Raw genomic sequence first — 24,871 nt, 5'->3', positions numbered from 1 at the left:
TGTGCACTGTAGCGCCGCCTTCATGCCGCTCTCATTATGACATAGTTGTAACTAATTTGGCGGCAAAGACTTCATTATATACATTTATATGCTCGTAAAACATCGACAATTATTGTTAATACTAGCTGATTATTTTATTATACTTATCTAGTTTTTATTTTAGTTAATTATCTGAATTTTTATTTCTATTCTATTTAATTGCGATTATAAATATCAATGATACAACTTGTTTACGCGCTTTTTTTTTATAGATAAGATTCTCCAATAAAAGAAGAAAAACGATCAAATTTAAATATATGTAATTTATAACTACAGAGATGTAAGAATAATTATAGGTAAAGTAAAAAATATTACGTATATTTTTATATTCTCTTTTTTCCGAAGGGATCTTTCCTTGCTTTATAATTTATATTCTTTTGATTATAAGCAAGAAAGAAATTAAGAGAGTTAGTAATTGAAATTAGTAGTAGTAATATGTGTGGAACACCGGAATTAATAAATTAATTGCCGCATCACGATCCAATTAGACACAGACATTTAAATAAACTGTTTCAAAGGATACGTCGTTCTGCACGTAACACATTTCGTAGGATTCGATGATCAGTTTGATCAATGTCAATCACAATGATTTATCAAACAATATAATCTCTAACTACACTCGCATTAACAATGAGATGCTATGAATTTCGCTGTTGTGAAGCGTATCGAGAGAAGGCTCAGGAGGATCCTCAGTTAAGATTACGGGATTAATTTTAAATTGATTAGAAGGGGAACTCACACGTACATAAGAGGAAAAAGAAAGCAAAAAAGAGACCAAGTTATCAGAATGTTAGTTGACGAGACGAAAGGAGAGACGGTAAATCCGCCGTACAATTTCGCAAAAGCGGCAACAGAAAGGGTGCAAAAGCTCGGGCTCGAAACTGGACACGGAGCCTCTCATGAAATTGGCCCTCTCCCAACCGTGATGATACTTTAATTATCCTTCCTCTGTCAATATCTCGCGGCTAATTGTGGATATTATATTGAGATATTAATTTGACGCATCGTGGTCGATTTATGAACGCCCTGGAAACTGAAACCGATCGTTTCTGTTTTCAGACGCAGAAGAAATGAAATGCTCTTTCATAAATTCCTCTTTATTAACGCGATTAAAGATTTGCGATATTGTGCACCTTCAAGAGTTCACACCATTTGAATTAAGCCGCTTCGATTAAAAAAATCTCGGTACAGTCGCGTTAATTCCTTAACACATAATTTTTAAAAATTTGGTATGCAATTAGTTTGATGTAAATATACTTGCAAAGTATATTTCTTACAAGTCGCGCTTGTGATTGCACAAATATAAAAAATGTACATGTTGAAATAAATAAAAAATTCTGTTATATCTTGCGTAGAGTATTTCAAGTATAATATGATACAAATATGTTAATCAATTGCGTCAATAAGTAAGTATAAATATAAAATTTATTAATTAATAATTGCCGCAACAACAGTTAGATGGCTTGAAATAAAATTAAACATAGTCCCTTAATATCACTTTGAATTAAACAAAAATTTGTGTAAACAAGAACAATCCGCCTATCAGCAAAACAAAGATAATTTTCATTTTGCTCACTTTGAACTTACGCGTATACGACTTTATCGATTATTACTCAGAAACATGTCAGCTGCGACAAAGTAGGATTATCTTTCCACATGTTCGCTTGGACAAAATGCCGTATGGGTTTGATAATGCACGAAATATATTACGAGAGTACGAATTTTATCTAGAAAAAGAAACATTCGTCCCCGATGCGTCATAATATACAATTGCGTTTGTCTTGACAAGAACATGATAAAAAAATGTTCTTCAATATTATATAAACGAAAACATTACGCGAACATTATATGTATGTGTAATAAGATTACAATGATAATTATAGTATCGTAAAATCACAAATCAATTAAGCGCGGATGGGAGAGACCAGTGCAATCGCGCGACGTTTACAAAGTAATGCACAATAGATACGTTATACGTATATATATCTCGTCTCGAAAATGGTTTTACCTTCGGGTTCTTTGGCAATGACCGTGCTGCTCCGGTCGACGCCGCCCTTCTTATCCTCTGTACAACATACACACATACATCACGTATACGATATACGAAAAATATACCAACAATTTATATCATTACATAACGCTTAAGATATTTATATGGAATATCGATAAAGCCACGTCGCATGATGAGAAGCTAAAGCTTATTTTTCCCTCGATTTATCTAATACACTGACATATAAATTATAAATGTCACTTTCTTATCAAAAGAAAGTACATTGTAGAAGAGTGAAGCTTAAAAACAAACAAATGTTACAAAAATTTTATTATTAACTTCACAAATGTGAATCACTTCTTTTTCTAGTTAGCATATCACACGCAAAAGTATATAACTTTTTCTGCTTGAAACAATGCTAAGAAAGAAAAAATTTATTTGATAATTGATATTAATGAATTATAATAGAAATATTCGATGAATAAAATGGGAAAATAAATCAATCATTATATAAGTAAATATAAGATATACAAACAGTAATAGATGTGATAATAGATTTATAAATTTAGAAGTGATACACAAAAATTAGCTTTATTTTTCTGCCACGTATTCGCTTTATGGCAAAATGAAGGGTCTTCTTTGACAATTGCACCAATTAAACTTAGATTCTTACGTAGTGGTAAATGGCCAAATTCCACGATATTAGCATTCATTTTTCATCGTGTATTCGACATTATTAATAATAAATAATTATTACTAAACAACACAAACAGATATATGAAACGACGTAATTAATAAATAAATGTAAAATATTGCCATTTAATAGCACAATAATTATATATATATTATATATACAAAACAGACATTCAGTGTAGAGTAATAATAAATCTGAATCTTTTTTTCTCATCGTCGATTATAAAAACATAAAATACAAAATTTCTTCGACAAAGGAGCAACGCTCTCAGTAAAGAATTGTCAAGAGACGATTGCAAAAGGATTTCTACTTGAGTTTACCAAACTCTCAGTAATATGCTTTTATGTCTTTGTACAAAATTTCCATGTAGATATTTTCAGCTGGACATTTTAAACCTCAAAGCGTCCATACAAAAGTAAAGAATAAATCGTTACACCCCCGTGACATTTTTGCTATGTTAACCATTTCTCATAAGCAATAGCAAGATCTACGATAATATCATCGTGCTTTTATTACCTATACAATTATCTACTATTTAATAATTTAAAAATTATCGTGTAATGACAAGAAAAATTATCTCGTATAAAGGAAGAGGTCATTACTTTGCGCCGACTATATTAACCGTGCAAATTAACGGCAATCGATTTCTTTTGTATAATGCCACGACTACTAATAAAAACATTCGTTATCATAATTAAGTGATGATGCTTAATATAATGACGACGAAGGCGTAACGAAATAGAGTATCGTTTGTGACCGACGAAAATGTATAACGATCGTATCATAATTAAAATATTCTCTTTTTCTTTCTTCTTTTCATTTATGGGAACTATGAAGACGAGTGGTGCCGTTACCATCGAACTATATGTATATAAAAAAGAACGGTCGTCAAATAGAAAAAAAGATCGGAATACAATCGATTGATAATCGGGATAGTGCTGGAGAGTACACTTTGCATTAAGAACGTGCACACGTCGATAAAAACACGTATCGATCGTATCTCGAGTAGTAGGGAAGTAAAAAAAGAAATTGTAAAATGCGTGCAGATCGAGCCGATCGTACGGTTTCAATGCTTCGGTCGCGATATTTGATCAATTATTTAGCAAAGAATTACTGGAAATACTATAATAGAATTACTAGATAGAATTACTAGTTATTATAAAAATTTACTAATAAGATTTTACAAGTATATAAAATATTCTACGTTTTAAATTATTCATATCCATAAAATTTTAAATTTAAATAAAATTTTAAATTTTAAATTAAAATTTTTAAGCTCGGGAAATAAGATGATATGATATATAAATCAATCGTTTTATTTCCTCAATGTAAATCCAATTTTACGTTTCTTCGTAATTTTTCAAACGTAATAATCTGCTAAATGTTCTTGATGTGTAATCATATTTTGTCTCACTAATATAAAAAAAAAAACAAATTGATAAATACGTCGAATTATTTAATCTGTAATAAAAATTATATTTAAAAAATTTCCTATAACATTAAATTGTGATTCCTCTCTCTTCCCCTCCCTAATATCATTGTAATCTTGATATTCGATTCGAGACTTTGTAAAAAGCCGTACGATGGCGAGCAAGCGTGCGATAGGCGGAAAACATGCGAGAAATCGGATCAACACATAAAAAAGCAACCAAGTGAAGGAAGTGAATGGAATCAATTCCGAGTTGGTTGTTGCGTGGATGAATGGTTCAGTCGGCGGACCAAGCGGACAAAGCAAGTGACGAAAGGGTGGGAGAGAAAGAATGAGGCAAAAGCGAAAAGACAGGAATAGTGAGACAAGCGCCAGGGGGAAAAAGAAGACAAAAGTATAACTGGTGTTCATAAATCCATAACACTGGGCTAAACATCGAGAGTCGAGATTTGTGACGACGACAGAGAGCGTGTTACGTGGTATGTGTATTTGTTGCGTGCGCGTTCGTGCGTGCGTGCGTGCGTGTATGTGTGGGTGTAGGTGTGCGTGCGTGTGTGTGTGTGTTGTATTTGCGTGTATGTATGTACATATGTGTAAATATGCGCGCGTTTATACATACGTATGTGTGATTTTAAGTTTGATATAGTAATATAATGACCTAAGTATAGATAAGGGCGTGTTATAATTTGAGGAGTTTGAAGAAGGTAAAAAGATCGTTTAAAAACACGATCGCAGAGAGCACGATCGCATTTCTCAAACGGTATACGTGGAAGAGTCACATAGAGAAAAGTACATAAAGTGATAATCGGATGGAATTCCGGAAATTCTGTTATTTACTCCGTTATTTGCTATTGGATCGTCCAGAATTAATTTTATACTGATCTGTATGATTAGTTTTGCTGTAACTACAAACGATGCAATCCGAGTGGTCAATTTACATAAATAATATCAATCATTCAACGGAATGGAATTCTTTAAATTGTAACAGATAATATCGTAATAGAATAATCCGAGCTTTTGAATATAATAAAATCATGCAATATGTTAAATTTTAACGATAAAATCAATAATTTTATCATTGGTAAATCTTTCTACTCATTTGTTCAATGGTTTGCATAATTCCATTCGATATGAAACACTCGATTATACTTTTTCCTCTGTAGAGTTCGTTAAAATAATGATCCACATTAAAATGACGACAATTTTTGTATCTGTGATAATTGTCACTGCCACGTAAATTTTTGGCTGTGTTTCTCACTGCAAATTTTTTAAATTAAGAAATATTTAGGCAAACTCAATGGCTGTACATATACGTTCCATCTAACAATGATTTTTTTTCTCCATTTACAATCGCGCGGCATCCAAACAATAAAATTCATTTCAGCTTTCTCTTTATTGACAATAAATAGTTGGTTCGTCACGTTCTTGTTCTATCGCTCTGGTTCACACAATAAAACCAAGAGACGAAATTAAAGCCAATTAATCAAAGAGTTACAATACATAAAATCCAATAATGTGGCAGCAAAAAAGGAGAAATATAAAAAAAATATATATATAGATATATATAACATCAAGGAGGCGTATGTACGTGTATGTGTGCGGGCATAAGGAAACACAAATATGCCAGATGAGATCTAATAAACGTGCGGAAGTGATGATTGTGACATGTTACCTAAAAAGCTCCAAAAGTTTTCACACAATCGAATTTTTTCCTCTTACGCTGCTAATGTGTTGAATACCATCGGATGAATTTATAATATCGAAATAAACGATAAATGAAACCGGTTGTAGCCGATTCGTTATTTGCAAATTTCTAAATTACTCGTAGAATAAAATAATTCTTACAGCCTGAGAAGCGAATCGAAAACGAGCGTCCTTCGTTCGATAATTAAAGCATAATTATAAACCGTGAGAAAATATAACAGCGGGAAAGTTAAGAGTTTTCCTATGCTAATTGCGGTTCTAAATAAGATAAAAGGTGAATATGCTGAAAAAGAAAATGCAAGCGAAAGCAGCGTGAGCCGGAGCGATTCGTGGTCACCGGCTGTTAAAAAATTAACATGAACGAGAATGAATAAAAATAGAAGAGAATAGAGAGATAAACATCGAGATAATTACGAGAAAAGTATGTGTGATAATACCGAGTGACAATATACACCGTATAATTACGCGTAGTAGACTTACGTTATAAGAAATTATAACCCTTTCAGCTCGTCTAAATTGTAAAGAAATCCTCTATACGTTCACATGAAATTAGCGTTCACATTATATTAATAATAATAATAAGAATATAAGAATAAAACTGTTTTTAATAATTAATTGTATGCTTATAATTCGTTTACCGAGGCTTAACACACGCTGAAGTATTACTATTACTACTTGTAATATTAATCTTGAAAGGCTATTACGCGAATTGTCTCTTTGTTTCCCTGTAATTATGCTCATCTGAGTGTTTTATGTAGCAAAATTGGAATAAGACTCGAATAAGATTAATGCAAAGGAAACATCGTGGTAAACAGACTTAGCCGTTCAGGATTAATTTGTCGCAGCTATCGCTACTTGGACTAGTCTACGAATTCATTTTCTTCAATATACTACATGTACGACCAGAATACAAGTGAGAAAGAGAAACGCGCGTTAAAATTTACAATACTACATCTACTGAATTGCATAATCGTCAATTATCTCTTTGTACTAGATTGTATCACGAGAAAGCGTTGTCTAATTATAATCGAGCCTGTTCATCTTACGTTGTTAAAAATGGTCGCCTGTGCGGTAATCGCTAAAAAAAGATGCATTGCGTTAACAAGAGAACTTATGACAATGGTGGTTGCAGATAGTGGTAGATTTTTTTACTTCGCGATATTTTTTACATACACCTATAAATAAATTAATTCAGGTTGCACACGCGTAAATTGCCAGTGATCAATTATTCCCGAAAAGAAGGTGTAGAGGCGAGAAAAGAATAATCACGAGACGTATAACAAAAGCGCGTAACGAAGCCGATGCGTGAGTGACACGAAATCAGTGAACTTTAGGCCCGACTTTATACTTGTGTAAATGCGAAGAATCGGGATCTGCTGTAAACCAGAGCAACTTACGCCTTCACCATTTCTTTTTCTTGGAATAACGCATTATATCCAATTGCTCAAACGTTGTGTATATTTTCATTACAACTTATATTGTAATCTACATAGGAACAGTATATATGTGTAATGTTTCTCTTGGAACATATTATGATATAATGAAAAATGATTAATCGATTAATAATTTCATTTACTTTCTTTTTTACCGTCGCCCTTGTTACACAGATCCTCGAAATATCGACCGTTTTTATTTCATTAAGTGGAAAAACGAGCGAGATTACCAGACGATGTACGCCATGTTTGAGATGTTAAATAATTAAATGTTGATCAATGGTTCCACGTGTACGAGTTACACGATACGTTTATATTAAAGCGTTGATATATTACTCGTGTTTTATTCATCGTCTACTTTACTTTTCGGAAAAAGAAAAAAATAAATAAATAAAAAATATTTTACGCGTAAAATATTACGCGCGTGAGCGTTCTTCAATCTTGATTTTCCAGTTGATTCTGGATGGAAGCTAAGCGTCAGTAACGTCCGGTAACCCGTGCGTGTAAGTGAACGAATGCAATCGCAATGATCACATTTTCGCAATCGAATGATATGATGAACGTGTCTTGAAGAGAATTGCGCTCGGTCTATGGTGTTTGTAATCTAATAATATACGGTGCATTCTTTCATTTGCTGTTATAATACGCGTGCGCACGTCATTCGTCTACGTGTGTTATGGATTTGTGAGCATCGGCTATTTGGGGCACAAAACAACAGTGTTATCACTTCTCTCACACAGCTGTATATATACTTGGTGCTTTGCCTTTACGGTGTCTGTTATGGGAGACAGACAACAAGTACAGAGCCACCTGATTTGTGCGGATTTGACGTGTATACGTGTATATACGTGTATACGTGTGTTCGAATGAAAGCATGGAAAACAGATGGGCATCGATTCACTCTTGTTTTAGTTTGTTTTGGCGAATATATTTCAACACCATCAGCCGCGCATAAAATACAGGGTCACGCGAGTTTGTATATGCAAAGTGCATTCAAAATTGCATTTGTTAGATGCATAATATAGATGTCCAGCAAAATTCTAAAAATTGTAAAACCAGTATCTTTGTACATGAATAAAGAGGAGAGAGTCCCGCGAGTAAGTAAATACCTATCAATTAATTATTTATCATAGCCCTCCGTAAATATTAACGTAATAACACGTTAATTAATAAGAAATATGAATTCGCGTGACGCTGATGGGGATGAGGAATGAGTTTTTTCATGTCGCGTGTAGAATGTTTTAAAATTCAAAAGCGAACGTTGTTCTTGGATATCCGGCAAATTATATGCTGTGACGCAGGAGAGGAGATACAGATTCATGCAAAGATAATTTGGATTGTACTTTCTCACCCTATATGCAAAAACACAAAATTTCATTTATTCGTCGAAATATTGTTACAGTTGTAATCTAATAATCTACGAGTAATAATGGACTATCATTTATTTATTCACATTGTTTTGAAACCGCAGCTAACAGTGAGCTGGAAACTACCACTGTATACATAGATGCAAAATATTCAATTTCGAAATACATATTTTTTCAATGTAAAAAAAATTTTCAAATTTTTTAAATGCAATACTCTTAAATTGGTTATTCGCGTAAATCAACATTTATTAATTCGTTTGTTAAATGTGTTTGATCGTTGTATGCCAATAAAATACAAAACGGGCGAATGTGTCTCGAGAGTACAATCCTGTGTTTCTATCAAAATCTCTTAAAGGTATTCTACTTTGCTAAAGAATGTAGGAACGGGAGAAATCTGACAAATATATATTTCTTCGGATACGCGAAAGAAAAGAATGAGATCTGATCGATAGCGACACGATATGAGTATTAAATCGAAATAAAGATACGTCGAAATTTTCGAATAAAATAACGCGAATTCAAATTTGCAGACATAACATTACAATTGAAAAAAATATGAAGAACGCGTGTTAAAACGCGCAGATCTTACATACCTCTGACATTCCGCGCTAATTAAATACTTCCTTTCATTTTAACGAGCTGTAGCCTATACGATACATTATGATTTCTCGTGAACATGCAGCATAACGACATTCGCGTTATAAAGCATATTTTGATAACCATCGATTACACCTGACTTGCGTACCACGAATTGTATTCGCAAAGTGAGAGAAGATAGCTTTGGGATGCACTGTCACATGTTTTGCGTACGCGTGTTTGTGTCAGAAAGTGTGTCAGAACAGAGAGGGCATCATCGCACACACGATAGAGAAGTTGCGAGAAACATCGACTACCAGAGTTAGTCAGGAACTTGAAAGACAGCTCGTACGAGAAGACAGATTCGAAGATGATAATGTAGAAACGAGGTAGACTCAACAATACCTACATATATTAGATCGATGAGGGTATATAAAATACGTTTAATATATTTCGCGCTAATGTTTACTACTAGATACGACTATTTATAAATTTCAAACAATACACACACTGACAAGTGTCAATTGTATATCGTGTCAGTATGATACTCTTATAAGGAAAAGCAATACACAGTAACATAATCGCAACATAATCGATAAAGTTTAATGAAACTATTAACATTAGATACTCTGATTGAAATACAATTTAAATAAAGGTTTCTGTGTGTGTGTGTGTGTGTGTGCGTAAATTTTATAGAAATATCCCAAATCAAATTTCTTATATTTATATACTGACTGTCTTGCTTTTCGCTGTGTATGGATATCTTCGGTGAACTTTGAAGAACGTACACGTGCGATCGAACGCGGACAGACGGAAGACAAATAAAACACGAAAGAGATCGATCGACAAGTGTATAATCAAAAGTATCTACAGAGGCAAAGAGAAAGATCAAGGCGAGATCGATTTTTCTATGGACCAGGAGGAAGGGGCAAACTTTAGGATCTGCGACCGAGAGTACACCTCTTACGGTATATAATAAATAAAGGAATCAGCACACACAGAAATGATATTGTGCCAATAAAATTAAATCATATCGGTTTGAAAAGCATTCAACGAAAATCCGACACAAACACACACTTTATAAAACATTATAACTAAATCTTCTCAACCGTTTTCTCACGTATAATCAAGTATCTACAAGTATTTACATTTATTTCTCCTAATTTAACTATATCAACTTTTGTTTCAAATAAAAATAAGTTTAAACCATCTGAACCAATTGATGTTCCTAAACCTTTCCACGATAGGTTTACCTTTGCGGCATAACCGCAAGTGTATCAATAATCGGAGCACAGGTGTACGCAGGGTGGAAAAGGGATAAGCCAGAGGATAAGCAACGAGTGGATATTTAACTACTCGAGCTATCGTAGCCAACGATCGACTTGCACGTGAGAACGAGAGGAGTATCTGTAATGAGGGATCGATACGCGCCCGTGCTCTTTACTTTTATGCGCAATATATAAGAACGTCCATGTAAATTAATTTCTCGCAGTAACTGCGATAAGTGTGGCATTAATGCGTGACATTGCATCAAATGAAAAAAAAAAAGATCAGAAAAATAAGTGATTTAATTAGGTCGAATATCCTTTCTGTAACATCCCAGACAGCCATACGTATCTTTAACAGTTACAGTTATTGAGATCAGCCGATGAAATTCAATTAAATTTTATTTTCAATTAAATTTCACAAGATAATACTATTCAAATTAAATATAAATAATGAAATATAAAATTTTCACACAAAATCCAACTTGATCTTTGAGTACAACAAAGCTCGACAGATAGAAATGAGATCTTCAAATAGCTATATCATCGAATTTAAGAGCAATGTTGATCTTTATATTACATGGTACTATACGATAAGTCGCGAACACCAAGCTGCAGTTTCTCCGCCTGTAGTCAAGTTTCTCATTAAATTCTCATAACGAGCACGCAGTAAAGAGATATATGCTGTGAATCACTGCCGGGAACTAAGAACTTGTACATCGGGCCATTGTTATTGGGACTATCACCGATTATTCTGCTCGCGTGACGACAATACCGCCGCGATGGCGACGGAATCGCTATCATAATTCAATCCAAGCTTTCGAGCACAACGGCGTCCTGTTTTAATAGCTAGATTCCAACCGGCTTTAAACAAGTGCTCGTTACGACAATGAAATTGCACGAATGATTTCTTACCGAAATGTCGTTGGCGATATCATATATGAGAAACTATTCGCGTGTTTTGGGTATAAAAGTCGATAAATATCCGTGTAAAAAGATTTCGAATATTTATACGATATGATAAGCTATCCCATTCTATCTATACCTCGTGCTTATAATCGTAATCGTAAAGATTTAACAACCGTTTTAAGCACTCATCTTCGCACTGATAGCCTACAATTGGTTCGTTATAATAATCACTGTTAAAAAAATTCAACGCGTTTTGTAATTATGAAAAAAAAAGAGAGAGAGAGACATAAAAAGGATGGGGATCTCCTACCTTTAACATCATCGTCTTCGATCGTTGTGCTGCTGTCGGTGGATTCCTTCACTTGAGAGCCATCACCCTTCTTCGTGATAATGCTTCGACCTGGAGTGCGCAGAGCGTTTCAGTAAATCGACATTGGGAAAGTGAAAACGAAAGAAAAATGACGAGAGGAAGAGATAGTAAAACAAAAGTAGTATCAAAGACTATAAGATAGGAATAAGAGAAAAAAAGATAAAAAGCGAGATTATAGAGAATACACATAAAATGGAATGATCTTGAAATGAGGATATGGATTAGAAGGAGTATTTATTTCGAGTATTTATTTAGATCCGCATTGCTTGATGTGTACCTCGAAACGATCTTGAGAGCGTTTCTCCATTTTAAATGTGCTCCATGACATAGCTAATACAAAGCTCGAGTTTGAAAGGAACGTCGAGAGCTCTTCTTAATGCGACAGTTAAAAAGGGCAAATTCGCTTGATGCCAAATGTTAATCTGAAACTAGCTTATCGCTTAAAAAAAATAGAGATAAACAAACTAAGCAAATATCTTCTCTTTCTATGAACTTTTATTGAAAAAAAATGCAATCAAGTTACTACTGCTGTAATATGTATTGTTAATTTGTGCATATTGAAATAAAATCAAATTCATCAGTCATTCGTCCAGTACAATTGACGTTGTAGTAACGAGTAATTACCGATTTTTTAATCATTTTACATTTCTATATTGTCGATCGAACGATATATTTTCGTTTCGATGTGATTATGTACAATCTTTTTTTCTACATCTTTCGTAATTCAATTTCATACCTTGCGTTTTTATACGTAACCTTTGAGTTTACAAAAGAGAATATACATTATCTCTCGCATAAAGAAGAAACTCGCGTGTATATATTTATATATGTTATACATATATATTTTTTACTTATATACGATATAAAATGTGAAAGAAATTCTATATGTTTCGAATATCATATTGTTTACGGTTCTTCACAATCAGATATTTCATGTTCCTTCCAAATTCTGGCCTTAACAAGTGCGACTCTAATTTGTATTCGTTAATTATTTTAGCCTAGTTACCAATTGTAAAATTTATCCTTAATATTACTATATAAATAAATAATTAATTATTCATGTTTTCAACATGCAGAATTAAAATAAGTGTTTGCCGTACTTTACAAATACGTATTATAGGGATTCTTAAGAAAAACTAAAATAAAGTAGTGAGTAGAACAAATTTATGAACAAAAATGGTAGTCAAATAGCTAAAGAGCGTTGAGGATCAAGATAAATGTACATATAATCGGATTGTGCGCTGGATTGGATATGATGGAAATAACCATTCCAAAGGAAGACAGAGCGAATCAGACAAGACAAACAGACAGAAAAAGACTCAACGCAAAAGTCAAACATTGGAGTGAATGCGTTCATGCTGTGATAAACTGTTTTCATTCATGTGACTTGTATCGATGCGTCAATTTATCTTCCTAATATTGGAACGAGTATAATCCCACTTCGTTTATCTAATGGAATCATACCTTCAGAATTCTATAGATACATACAAACTGTGCTTGACGAAAGCGTCACTTACAAATAGATATCTTATGTGGAGGCAGCAAATGTGTATCCTTGTACTAAAATCTTCGGAAACTTTCCGAGGATTTGGATGAGCCAATAAAGTATTAAAAAATGCAAGACAGAGTGTAAACACATGCAATTCAATATAGAAACAAGTATTTAACTAGCGACTTCTATCACATCGTCTTGTTGTTAAAATACACGCTCAAGACATGAAGAATAAATTGTGATATGGGCTGCAGAACAATTTCATTCAATTTGTAATAGAAATTGTTTTAAACGCACATAAATTGAAAGAAATTAAAAAGAAAGAAAGAGATAAAATGCACAAAAGTGTAAAGTAACTTTGATTTCGTTTCCGACTAAGGAAAAGTTGATAAGTTTTGCAAGACAATACTAAGCATTACTTCTTCATTTTAGAAGAATTTAATGGAACATAAAGACTAACTTATATAAATCTCTTTTTATTGCTTACTACTAAGAACTTTTACAGACATTCATTTTGGAAGATAAAAAGCTTCTATTTAATAAATTAGTGTCTTTAACTTTCTCTTATTCCATACATATAAAACGATGTATGGAAGCGATTAATTTAATTTTTAATATTTAAAAAATTAAATAAGCGCGATTCTCAAGATATATCAAATGTAATCAGTCCGTCCGTTCGTTTGACGATATGGGTTAATAAAAAAGACAAATTGATACGGAAGAAAAAACAGTGGAACTGTTAGAGATATGAAAATGAAATTATTCCCAGGTTATCGATCGGAAATTCGTACAGTAATAGTCGTCTGACCAATAACGAATCCTTATCTTTTGCATGTATTTTTATCACATAAAAGTCGACGAATATTTGCGACTCTCCGGCTCTGTGTATCGATTCACTGAAATTGCTATCGGAATCAGGACATTTTACACTTTTCTGATTCAACATTTTCCGAAAACAAAATTATTTGAAAATTCGTACCTTTATTTAACATTCCTAAAACAATTAAAATTTTGAGAAATAACCAAATTTATTTTTTAATCTGATCGCAAGAAAAAAAACATCTACATCTTATTTTACTTTTAATACTAACATCTATCTTCGATATCTAAACAAATTAGTTCAAATCTAGCTGCAATAGCTTGGAAGAGATAATGTCTCCCTCTTTAAAATTATTGCTGGAATGAGAATACTCGGCAAAAAAAGACAGAGCATTTAGTGCGAATACTCAAGCCATGTATGACACGTATAATGTGCAAACGCATTCGTGCGAGATATAAATGCATAAAAAGCATAAGCAAAAAGAGAGAGTCAGAGAACGATATACGAATAGTTAACGCGCGAATTAGCGAATCGAAAAGCGAAAGCATGCCAGAATGCCAAGAGAGGGACGACGATTCGTATGGAGATCCGGCATTTTCAAGCCGGATTAACGCGTCGGCCCTGGCATGAAGAACTTCATTCTTATGCCGAATAAAAGAATATTGAAACATACAACAGGTTCGGCTTAAACAACAATACAACGTATCTTTATTGCGGATTATTTTCGCTAATAATCAAAACTTGTCTTGTAATTGAACTTTATCGTTATAGGAATATGATAAATGGAATAAAATATCATAAAAGTATTTTTATTTAAAAAAATTGAGCATTATTGCAAAATAAGCGATAAATTTTTCAGATAATTATAATATATAGGATATTTTATCTAAAGTTCTAAAAATAGAAAAAGTTTTCTATTTTTATACATTAAAACATAAACTTTTAAGATAAATTGAGTAAATATTCTTTATCGAAGTTTTTTTTTTCGAGGTAAAATTCGATTTCAGCCGGAACTCTCACGAACTGATCGTCCCTCATGATCTAATTATCGATTGTATATTGTGTATTACGTCTCGTGTACATCCGAAAACTCGTGTGTGCGTGATGTATCATTTATCACTCGAATCCTATTCTATTATCAAATTGAGTAGAAGCGCCGAAAAAAATCGTCGCAAGAATAAAGCGCATCCATTTTGCACCTCCGACCCATTTCGCGCGCTACGGTCTACCTTCGTCAAAAAAATCAGTCATAGTATTAGTAGATAAAGGTAAAGATAAATAGATATGTAGAAAGAAAAAAGAAAGAGAGAGAGAGAGAGAGAGAGAGAGAGAGAGAGAGATTTATTCGTCAATGCTGGTTGCTCGCATTCTCTCAACGGAGGACATTGGCAGACGGGCAAAGCCCTATACTTTGAGAATTCATGGATTCATGGATTCCGGAAACCCTCGAGAAGATTCTATGCGTAGTTTGAGATTCATAAACCCATACGTAATTCGCGCAGTTCTGCCACCCGCGGTAGAAATACACGTGGCTAGAAATACATAAATTTACACTGCGCCCAAAATTCATGGCCGCGAGAAATGCTCACTCTTGATTTAAACGTTTGCTTTATAGCTCCCGGAAAACATGGTATAAATTGAATTACCCCATGAAACCCAGACTGTAATTTTATCAATAAATTACATTAAAAGCGTGTCACATAATTTATTTTTGATGAAATTATATCGTGATATTTTTAATGTACATACGCAAACGAATAAAAAATCATATTAGATTAGGTTTGATAATATCGAATTCTAAATATGATATTGTTACAATCTATGGTATTTACACATCGCAACAATAAATACATAAGACTTGTAAAGTACGCAAGTGTGTCTTTACGGAAAAGTCCTCATACATATAGGAGATATAATATATTTCGTACCGTGTCACGATGATAAAATTTGTATTCTTTCGTTGCGCCGAGACAATGTTTCCCTTAATATGTATTAGTGAACGTGGTTACTGCTTTGGAGAGAATACGAGCAACGAGAACTTAAGATGTGTGAATATGCAATCGGAGAATAATGAATGAGTCTGCGAGTCGATCGATTGATGATCCTTTGCAAAGGATCTATGATCTATCATACGTCGTAAGATCTGAAATGCAATTCGCGATCCATTATGAAATGCTGCGCGGAAATTCCTGTGGTAATATACGAGTACTGTAATTTCCGGTAATTATCGTCGACACTATCACTGCCTTACAGAAAGGGAAGGAAAACGCGAGTTATCGCAAATTATCGAAATCAACTGAGCTATACATCAACGATCTATTTGTAAGGAATGACGACTGACGACGTAATCAAGATTTCATAGTATGGCGAGTTTCGCAAATGTAATTTGGGATGCTACCTAAGTTTTTTTTTTTTTTTAAGAATGAATTATTTTATTTTGCATTAAATATCCATATCCATTCCGATCTTCAATTAATAATATTAATTATAAAAGTTTAAAAAGATACTTGAATTAATTTCACAAATTGCTGTCGAATCAATTTTGTCAAGTTTACCTCATGCGATAACAAATCAAATAATACAGACAATCGATAAATAGCTTAGAAAAGAAATATTAATTTTATTGAAACGATGTCAAAATCTTTAGCATAACAATTCAGTAAATGTTATCATATGGTTGTTTTGACATAGACTTCCTCGCGAGATTAAGAGAATAAAAAATTCTCTTTAAAATCGCATCTACTGACGAAAGCAGAGAATCACGTGGAACTGATCCGTAACGATTGGTTTTGGGAAGAACGTTGTGTGCCAATTCCATATGTTTGTTTTAGATCACAGACGACGCAATCGCGTGAGATTTAAATGAAATTTAAATATATACGCTCGATAGTGATAGACACTCCTTTTTAATTTTTCACTCGCTTCCCAGGATACCGAAATGGAATCGAAAGTTAAGCTCGCTTTTCACATCAGCTTTTTACCGCCCAATCAAATTTATTAACGAGTGATATAAAATGTAATACTGTTTCTTCAAACAGATTTCCGACAGTTATTATTTTTGCAAGATTCTTCTACCCCACAAGCTGTCTCGATCAAGATACGACGTGAAAAGCAATTCGACTAAACAGACCATCGATGCTCTCGATCTGTATTTCGTTCGGAGTTTGTCGCGGAGCTCTTAAAGCCGATTTCCATAATAACAGTGTGCCAGAAGCTCAAGGATAATAGCCTTTCTCCCTCTCCCAAAAGCAAAAGGTAAATCCGAAGTGGGGAATGAAGTCGCGTGCCAAGAGGGGAGCGCGGAAAAGTTGGAAGAGCTTACACTTCGAGAGTCGGCTCAAGGCGATGAAATAAATTTAATTAAAGTCAAAGTTCGAGCTTTGGCGACGGTTTCTACGAGAGAGAAAGAGAGAGAGAAAGAGAGAAGGGAAGAAGAAAGGAAGGAAGAAGGGCATTAGAAGAAAACTCAAGACACGGGAAGACGGAGAGTTAATTGTTTTGCAGTCACTCGAACAAAGATTCGCGCCGAATGTAGAACGAGGATGGGCGTGTGAAAGAGAACAGCCGTTCGTATGTAAATAAAAACGGTATCATCTCACTCGAGAACAATTTTCCATCACAGTATACAAGATCGTAGTATTAGGAAATAACTGGCGACAACAAAATTTTTTATCGTAAAAATGATACTTCGAAATATAAGATATTCTGAAAAATCGATGAACCATTATCACGCACATTATTTTTTTATATAATATTAGAAATAATTTGTATACAATTTAAAAAACTGCAAATAATTGTCTATTTATAAGATTGCGAAATATAATAAAGCTAAAAAAAAATCCAAGTTTAACCGAGGTGTTTTTGTAGATAAAAAATTCCACGTTTATCTACAACCATATAGTGTTGTACAAACTATAAACTGCTCAGTCTCAATTTTCAATTGCAGCAAGACAGAAGAAAAATCTGGCATATCCTATATCAAATGTTATTTGAACATAATTACTAATCATATCATGTTTTAAATTTTCCGAAATAGATAAATCAATTTTTTGTCACAATAGAAAGTTTTTCAGGCCTAAGGATATCGCAGAATTTTTCAGTATCGTGTAAATTCTCGATTCAAAATAGTCTTCGATTTGTGTAATTGTTTAATCCAGCAACCCGCGACGAACTACGCAAACTACCCCCGACATTCTATATAAATATGTGAGCATATCCTTGGAATATCATTAAAAATTACAAAAATAGACATAGACACGTATATGTACATACTCTAACACCGATTGTAAAAGATAAAACGCACGTGTGTTATACAGATACATGGTACACGTGTATCATCGAATCTACTGATGCAAGATGCTTAGCTACTTGTCAATCTAAAAAGAGGGGCGAGGGGCGAGACACACTCTAGGGATATTCTTCGATTGTCTATACATATACGTACCTACATATGTACATACAAATATGTATAGATGCATATGCCATACATAATGTGACATATTATCTGTCAAACAACTATTATACGGGTGTGGAACGAATCCGCATGTATTTACGCTATTCGAGCAAATAGTAGCGAGATGTGTACACATACATATATGTATGCATATATGCAATGCCTATAATGACCCATATTCGCACTCGTTTCTTAAAAGAGTAGATTCATTTTTATTCATTTTTAAAAACTGGAACTGATGCAGCACAAATCACAGCTGAGAATGTTGCTTATTTAACAAAATTTCCTTCTCTTTTTTAATTTGTAATTTCTACATATATTTTACTATCTTTGTAATAATTTGCTAATTTTTTACGTATTATATGTACTTCGTAAAAATACAAATCTAAATATTATTGTTCATTCAAATATGTTTCATTCTGAATATGTTTCATAAATTATAAAATATATACAACTTTCTTAACATTTTTATTCACGTATTCATACTTAATAATCATTTATCATCAAATTTCTAACAATGTAATTTATTATCAATCTTTAAAGAATACAACGATGATCTATGTAATATTCCAATATTTTTATATAAATCGATGACAAGATATCAATGATGTTTAAAAACTAATTTTAATTTTTCAAACATTTATCATATTTCAAATGTTAAATATGTTTAGCACGAATAAGGGTCAAAAAGCGCAATTTGTACTAAATTTAGGGCTGTGTCCAATCCGATGATCAAGAGTTTCCAAACTAAAAATATTTTCAGAAAAAAAATGATATATTAAACTTGAAAATATATTAAATATAATGATTGATATATTTAATTTAATTAAAAAAAAGAAAAATTAAGCAATTGTTTCTATAATTTTAATTACGATTAAATTTTTCTATACTCCATATATTAATTAACAGAACTGCAAATACTTTTCTATTATTTATCTAATCTTTGAAAAAAACCTTGTTTTCAATATGTTTACTTGTTCTCTCTCTCTCTCTCTCTCTCTCTCTCTCTCTCTCTCTCTCTCTCTCTCTCTCTCTCTCTCTAAATGAGAGAGACAGAAGATATATAATTATAGAGATGAAAAAGTGAAAAGTTTGGAAACCATTGACACAAACATATGGAAATAATCAACATTAATAAAACGTACAGTCATTCATAGGGGAATCTCGCTAGTGGACCGAAACAGTTGAGCTATTTTTCGTTTCGATCCGTTGAAGTTTTTTCGCCTTTCATAGATCTTTCCAATTTCGCTAAATATTTACATTCGCGGTATATCTCATTTTTAAAAGTCGCAATTTAACACAATTACGCGTTTTCTTTGTACAATCATAAAATCATTTCTAATAATACAGTTATTGTTGCGTGCGTTGCGTTACCATTTTATCAAATCTTAATTCCGATTGGTTCATCTCTTTATCCCAATTATCTTTCTAATTAAAATTTCTTCGTTCCAATCATGATTCACAACGCACAACATTAAGAAATCGATAATCGAAAATTAGAAATAATTGATATCGATGTAGTCTATTTTGAGACAAATAGATCGGATTGACTTAATTGATTATTCTGCGCTGACTCTCACTAGCTTTGTAGTAAGTTCAATACGTCCTGTGCTGTTAGAGATTTCGTATAAACTACTCGTTTGCGTCGTGATAAGTAATTAATGAAATTTAATTTTTAGATATTAAACATTATTATGACGTCACGACCGCCCGATTATTTTCACGTTTTCCTACATTTCGAAATTCTTACGTACGGTTTTTCTCGAGAATCGATAAAAACCAGTAAAACATCGAGACAAAACAATTATTATCCATTTTAAATACGGGACATAAAATGTGCGTATAGATTTTGCATTTTTTACCAATCATAAAATTCTAATTCAAGTATGTGTGTCCCTAATTTTTTTTTAATTATTGATTCAAAAAATAATTACAAAATCTAATTTTAATGATAATGGGGAAGACACCTCGATAATACAACAGTATCAATAACTTCGTTTCCTATGTAGGTATATTATTCCTATAAGCTTGGGCAAAAAGTTTGTCGTAATAAATAAGAAATTCCGGATAAGCGATTTTCAATGAAAAATTTTGTATAGAGGATAAGATTTGTTGTAAACACGTTTAAGCGGATGCACAGCGGATCTAATGATTTGAATTTCACTGAATTTTAGAGATCCCCGAGTGCTGTTGTAATTCTTACGATAAATGATCACTCACGATATATTGAAACGATTGATTACGATAGCGATTGAAAGAATGTTCTGAAGAAACACAAGATAATCCAATGATTTGCCTAGCTTGTATCAAATTATTTTTCGATGGAGTGATAACGATGGCGATTCGATGAAAGAGAAAACTGCTTGAGTCCACTGCGACGACGATTTGCGTTACCCAGAATTTTCGTTTCGCAAGAAACGTGTATGTGCGTGGAATTCAATACCTTATTTCTCAATTGTAAACATACATATTTTCTTAATCCTTTCATTATTCATATACTTTATATATAAATTTTATATATATTTGAATGCTGAAAATACAGTTTCATAAACAATAAACACATCTTCTTATTAATATAAATGTTGCTTTGCACCATTTATAGTTTACGTAGATACAATAAAAGTGATCAATATACAATTACAATTTTTGTTTACTAGTAACTTTAAAAAAACATTATGATATTGCAACGAAAGGATTAAAATTTGGGATAGTTGCTTGCCTTTATAACGAGAGTTACATAGAGTGAGATAAGTTATGTTATACGACATAAAATAAATCATATATGTCCAATGTAAACAACTAATTGTAAATTCTTGCGCTCTGGGTAACGTGCCACAGTCCTTGCAGGATATGAAGTGCGAGCCATGTGCATCGACTATATAAAGTATACGAAATAGGTAGGGATGAACATCATATCGTGATAACCAATATGCCGAGTGAGCGAGGATAAAATTAACAAAATATGATTATTTGTTCAATAAGCGCTTAATTAGCCACGAAACCCGCATGGACAATAATTTTCGGATAACCGATACGGTCAATCATCCATGACCATCATGCTGTTATTACAACTTTTGAATTCCTTGCTCAACCTCGCTCCTTCGATCATTTAATACAAGGGGTTGTCAAAGATAGGGCTCTAATTTATTTCTGTGCACGAGCAAAGATATACACAGATGCTCCATTCTGCAGTCGTTTCTACGAGAAAGAAAAAAAATATCAATACAATCGAACTTAATGCAAAAAGATTTTGTATTAATCCTCATAATTGTCAAGATAAAATTGACAGTTTGTCATCGTGATAGAGTGGTATAAGATAACGTATTTAATAATGACGACACTCTGCACAACTGCATTATAAAGCACCTCTCGAAAAGAGCGAAAAGACAAATGAATAGTTTTTCTATGTGACGAGAGTGCAAGACGAATAAACGACAGGAGAAAAGGAGAGAGATATGCAATTTTGTTATGGTGGGTTGTTAAAAGGATGTATACAGAGATATGGAGATGTAAAGTTTAACGGAAGATATAAAAGTACTGTCTGTCGTGGTCCGTGTAGAGCGCTGAAGAGGGCCGGAGGTACTTACCCTGTGCATCATACTTACTGGAAAAGTTCCGCGTCGCCAGCATGGTCGTCAATATAGCGCCCTGCAAGCGAAAAGGAAAGACGATTATTTTATTATTCCGCGGTCAAATAACATCAATAAAGTAAAACAAACATGACGTAAAAGGATAGAAAATTCTTAATGGCAGTACATTTTTTCTTTCGTAAAAATACAAAAATAAAAATAGCATTAAAAAAAGACGTCAAAAATAAAATTTATATACACATGTATACAGAATATTAGATTAAGCTATCGATTAATCTATTATAATTTGATGCAAAAAGATCAATAGGAGTGAATTGTGTGTACGATTATGATAAAACTTTTCCGGCAAAAGTTCAAACTACCGCATCATGATAGGCTTTTAATTACGGGAAATAATTCGCAGACAAGCGAGTCCGCGACTGATAGGCGACCTTAAGAGTGAGGTCGAATGATTATACGGAGTTTCGGGTTGAAGTTTACTCGTAAACTCTCGTCTTTCATCAAGCTTGGTGACATTCGCGGCAAGTTGGGAACATTGTCGCACAGAATGACAACATTTCACTGTGTTCCATAGCAAACAGTTCGAGATGCGTCGCCGAACTTTATGTAATAAGGCCGTCCGTCGGATGAGATTCGCAAATGTGTTCGAACGGATATTCCACGTCTGTTATCTCTGAAATGAAATGATATTCTATCTCGCCCGTCTGTTTCAAATCACGCCCGATTAGTAACCTTGCTCATTTCCGTTTTACATTCGAATTACACGCGACTAATTAAATAACAAAGTCTTGATAGAGATTTATCGATATTATCTATATCTCTTATACGAGCAGAAAACTATCAAATTTTTAAATAACGTCACAAAATTACATTAATCCCGAAATTTGTTTTTATTAAGTCAAATTTTTACACGGCGCAGCAACTACTGCATAATTTAAAAGAAAATCTTTATGCTTTTAGCCAGTTATTTGAAGATACTCTTTGGGAATTTCAAACCAAACTCAACATTTCACAGTCATAAAAGTGCAATTTGATCTCTTCTATTTCTTCTTTGGGAATTTTAATAAATCTGACTTAAAATCATACTAAATGTTAGACAAACTAGCAGCTAGGGAAGACCGGGGACAAAAGTAACATTTTAACTTTTAAGTGTTATAACAGTTAAAATATATTATTTACATTAAAAAAAGTATATATCTTTAGATGTAGAATTTATTTAGCTACAAAATTTTCTTTGATTCAATTTTTCAATGTAATTAGAAAAAAGTTATGTTTGTTTAAAGATTATGAGGAATTTTGTTACAACCGTCTCAACCCCTGGGTCGATTGTAACAGTAGAGAGGGACAATTGTGCCGTACTATTTATAAATAAAATAAAATAAATAAGAAGAGCTACGAGCCAAAACAAAACAAATTTTAATGTTCATATGATACAGTTGACATTAAGTAAAATAAAAGTAAAAACAAAATAAAAATATGTCTACATCAAACTAAAAATATGTCTACATCAACGTTTCGACCACCTACATTTTCAAAGTTATAAACAAGTACGTATATGAAAACGGTTGACTACAATAAATTAACATAGATCACTAATTATAGAAGTATAATGAAAATTATTATAAATAGACCTTCGTTGTTCAGGCCTAATTTCAGTTATATGTAGTCGACGGAAGGTAGATCCTGAACAATATATTTATATTTTTTAACCGTTTATTTGAGAAACTCAACTAATACTAGAAATTTAACTGCCTATTACGGTCGGAGCTGGATCTTCGTTGCTTTTTAATAATTCAATCTTGAATTACTAATATATACTATATATGTACTTGCATATATACCATATTGTAGTTTTTTTCTAACTGCGCGCCGAATTGTTTTTCCGGACTAAACAAACGCAATTAAAACTACTCTAGTAATCACGAATTAAATTGACAAGCAATTTAATAATTTGATGCTACCATCAAGCATCATATATTATAAAGATGTTAATATATAAAAACTGTCAATAAATTTATTGCGAAAAATATTACCTCGGCCGGAATTTGAACCCGGATCTCTTCTCTAGATCCTGAATTTACGCCAAACATTCAAATATCGCTGAGTATCCAGCAATGAATAGTAGTTGTCAAAAAATAAATCCTGGATATACGCCATGGTTCGATTACAAAAAGTATTCGCCAAATATAACAAAGTTGCTGATGCTATTAAGTAAGCCGAAGTAACAGTCCTTCTTACAAAATCCAGATTCTACAGCATAAAATTGAATAACTGACAGGCATCGATGTTACTATTGTCCCCTAATATGATTTTATTATGGTATTTTATGATTCATAATCAATTTTTTAAATAAAAACCTAGATAAAAATCAACTCAAATATGAAAAACATCAACACAGATAATCATTAAAATATATTAAGATAATACATTATACCTTTGTTATAAAGAAAAAAAATATTTTAAATTTTGTGTACGCAATAAAAGTTTACTTGATGCATGAAAAAAATAATTTCGGCTTCTCCACTCGTGCACGTTCCGCGAAAATCAGCATGTAACGAATGATTCAATGCCTATCTGTTTATAGAATTTTACCACGCGGCCATATATTAGGTGTTAAACTTAATTCCTATCGTTTTTTTGTCTCGAAAATCGATTTGTTTCAAAGGGAAGATGAATGAATGCCTTAATCAAAGTAATTTCCTCCATTTTCTACTACTTTTTCCCATCTCTCCGGCAACAG

General features: G+C 32.8%; 1 protein-coding gene across 15 annotated transcripts in view; it reads right to left on the bottom strand.

Annotated features, from left to right (window-relative positions):
- Positions 1-24,871, bottom strand: part of CaMKII (Calcium/calmodulin-dependent protein kinase II) — a 114,728-nt gene that overhangs the window by 19,238 nt on the left and 70,619 nt on the right. For 7 of the 15 annotated variants that reach the window (XM_018520832.1, XM_018520833.1, XM_018520836.1 and 4 more), the window contains exons 10-12: positions 22,129-22,189; positions 11,717-11,806; positions 2,048-2,104 (exon numbers count right to left, since the gene is read on the bottom strand). In XM_018520832.1, coding sequence (XP_018376334.1) covers positions 2,048-2,104; positions 11,717-11,806; positions 22,129-22,189 — 208 coding nt within the window. The remainder of the gene's footprint in view (positions 1-2,047; positions 2,105-11,716; positions 11,807-22,128; positions 22,190-24,871) is intronic. The other 8 variants (XM_018520838.1, XM_018520846.1, XM_018520847.1 and 5 more) reach the window with 5 other exon arrangements.

Source organism: Trachymyrmex cornetzi, unplaced genomic scaffold, assembly GCF_001594075.2.
Source record: "Trachymyrmex cornetzi isolate Tcor2-1 unplaced genomic scaffold, Tcor1.1 scaffold93, whole genome shotgun sequence".
NCBI classification, from domain to species: Eukaryota; Metazoa; Arthropoda; class Insecta; order Hymenoptera; family Formicidae; genus Trachymyrmex; species Trachymyrmex cornetzi.
This window is presented reverse-complemented; position numbering and strand designations above follow the sequence as displayed.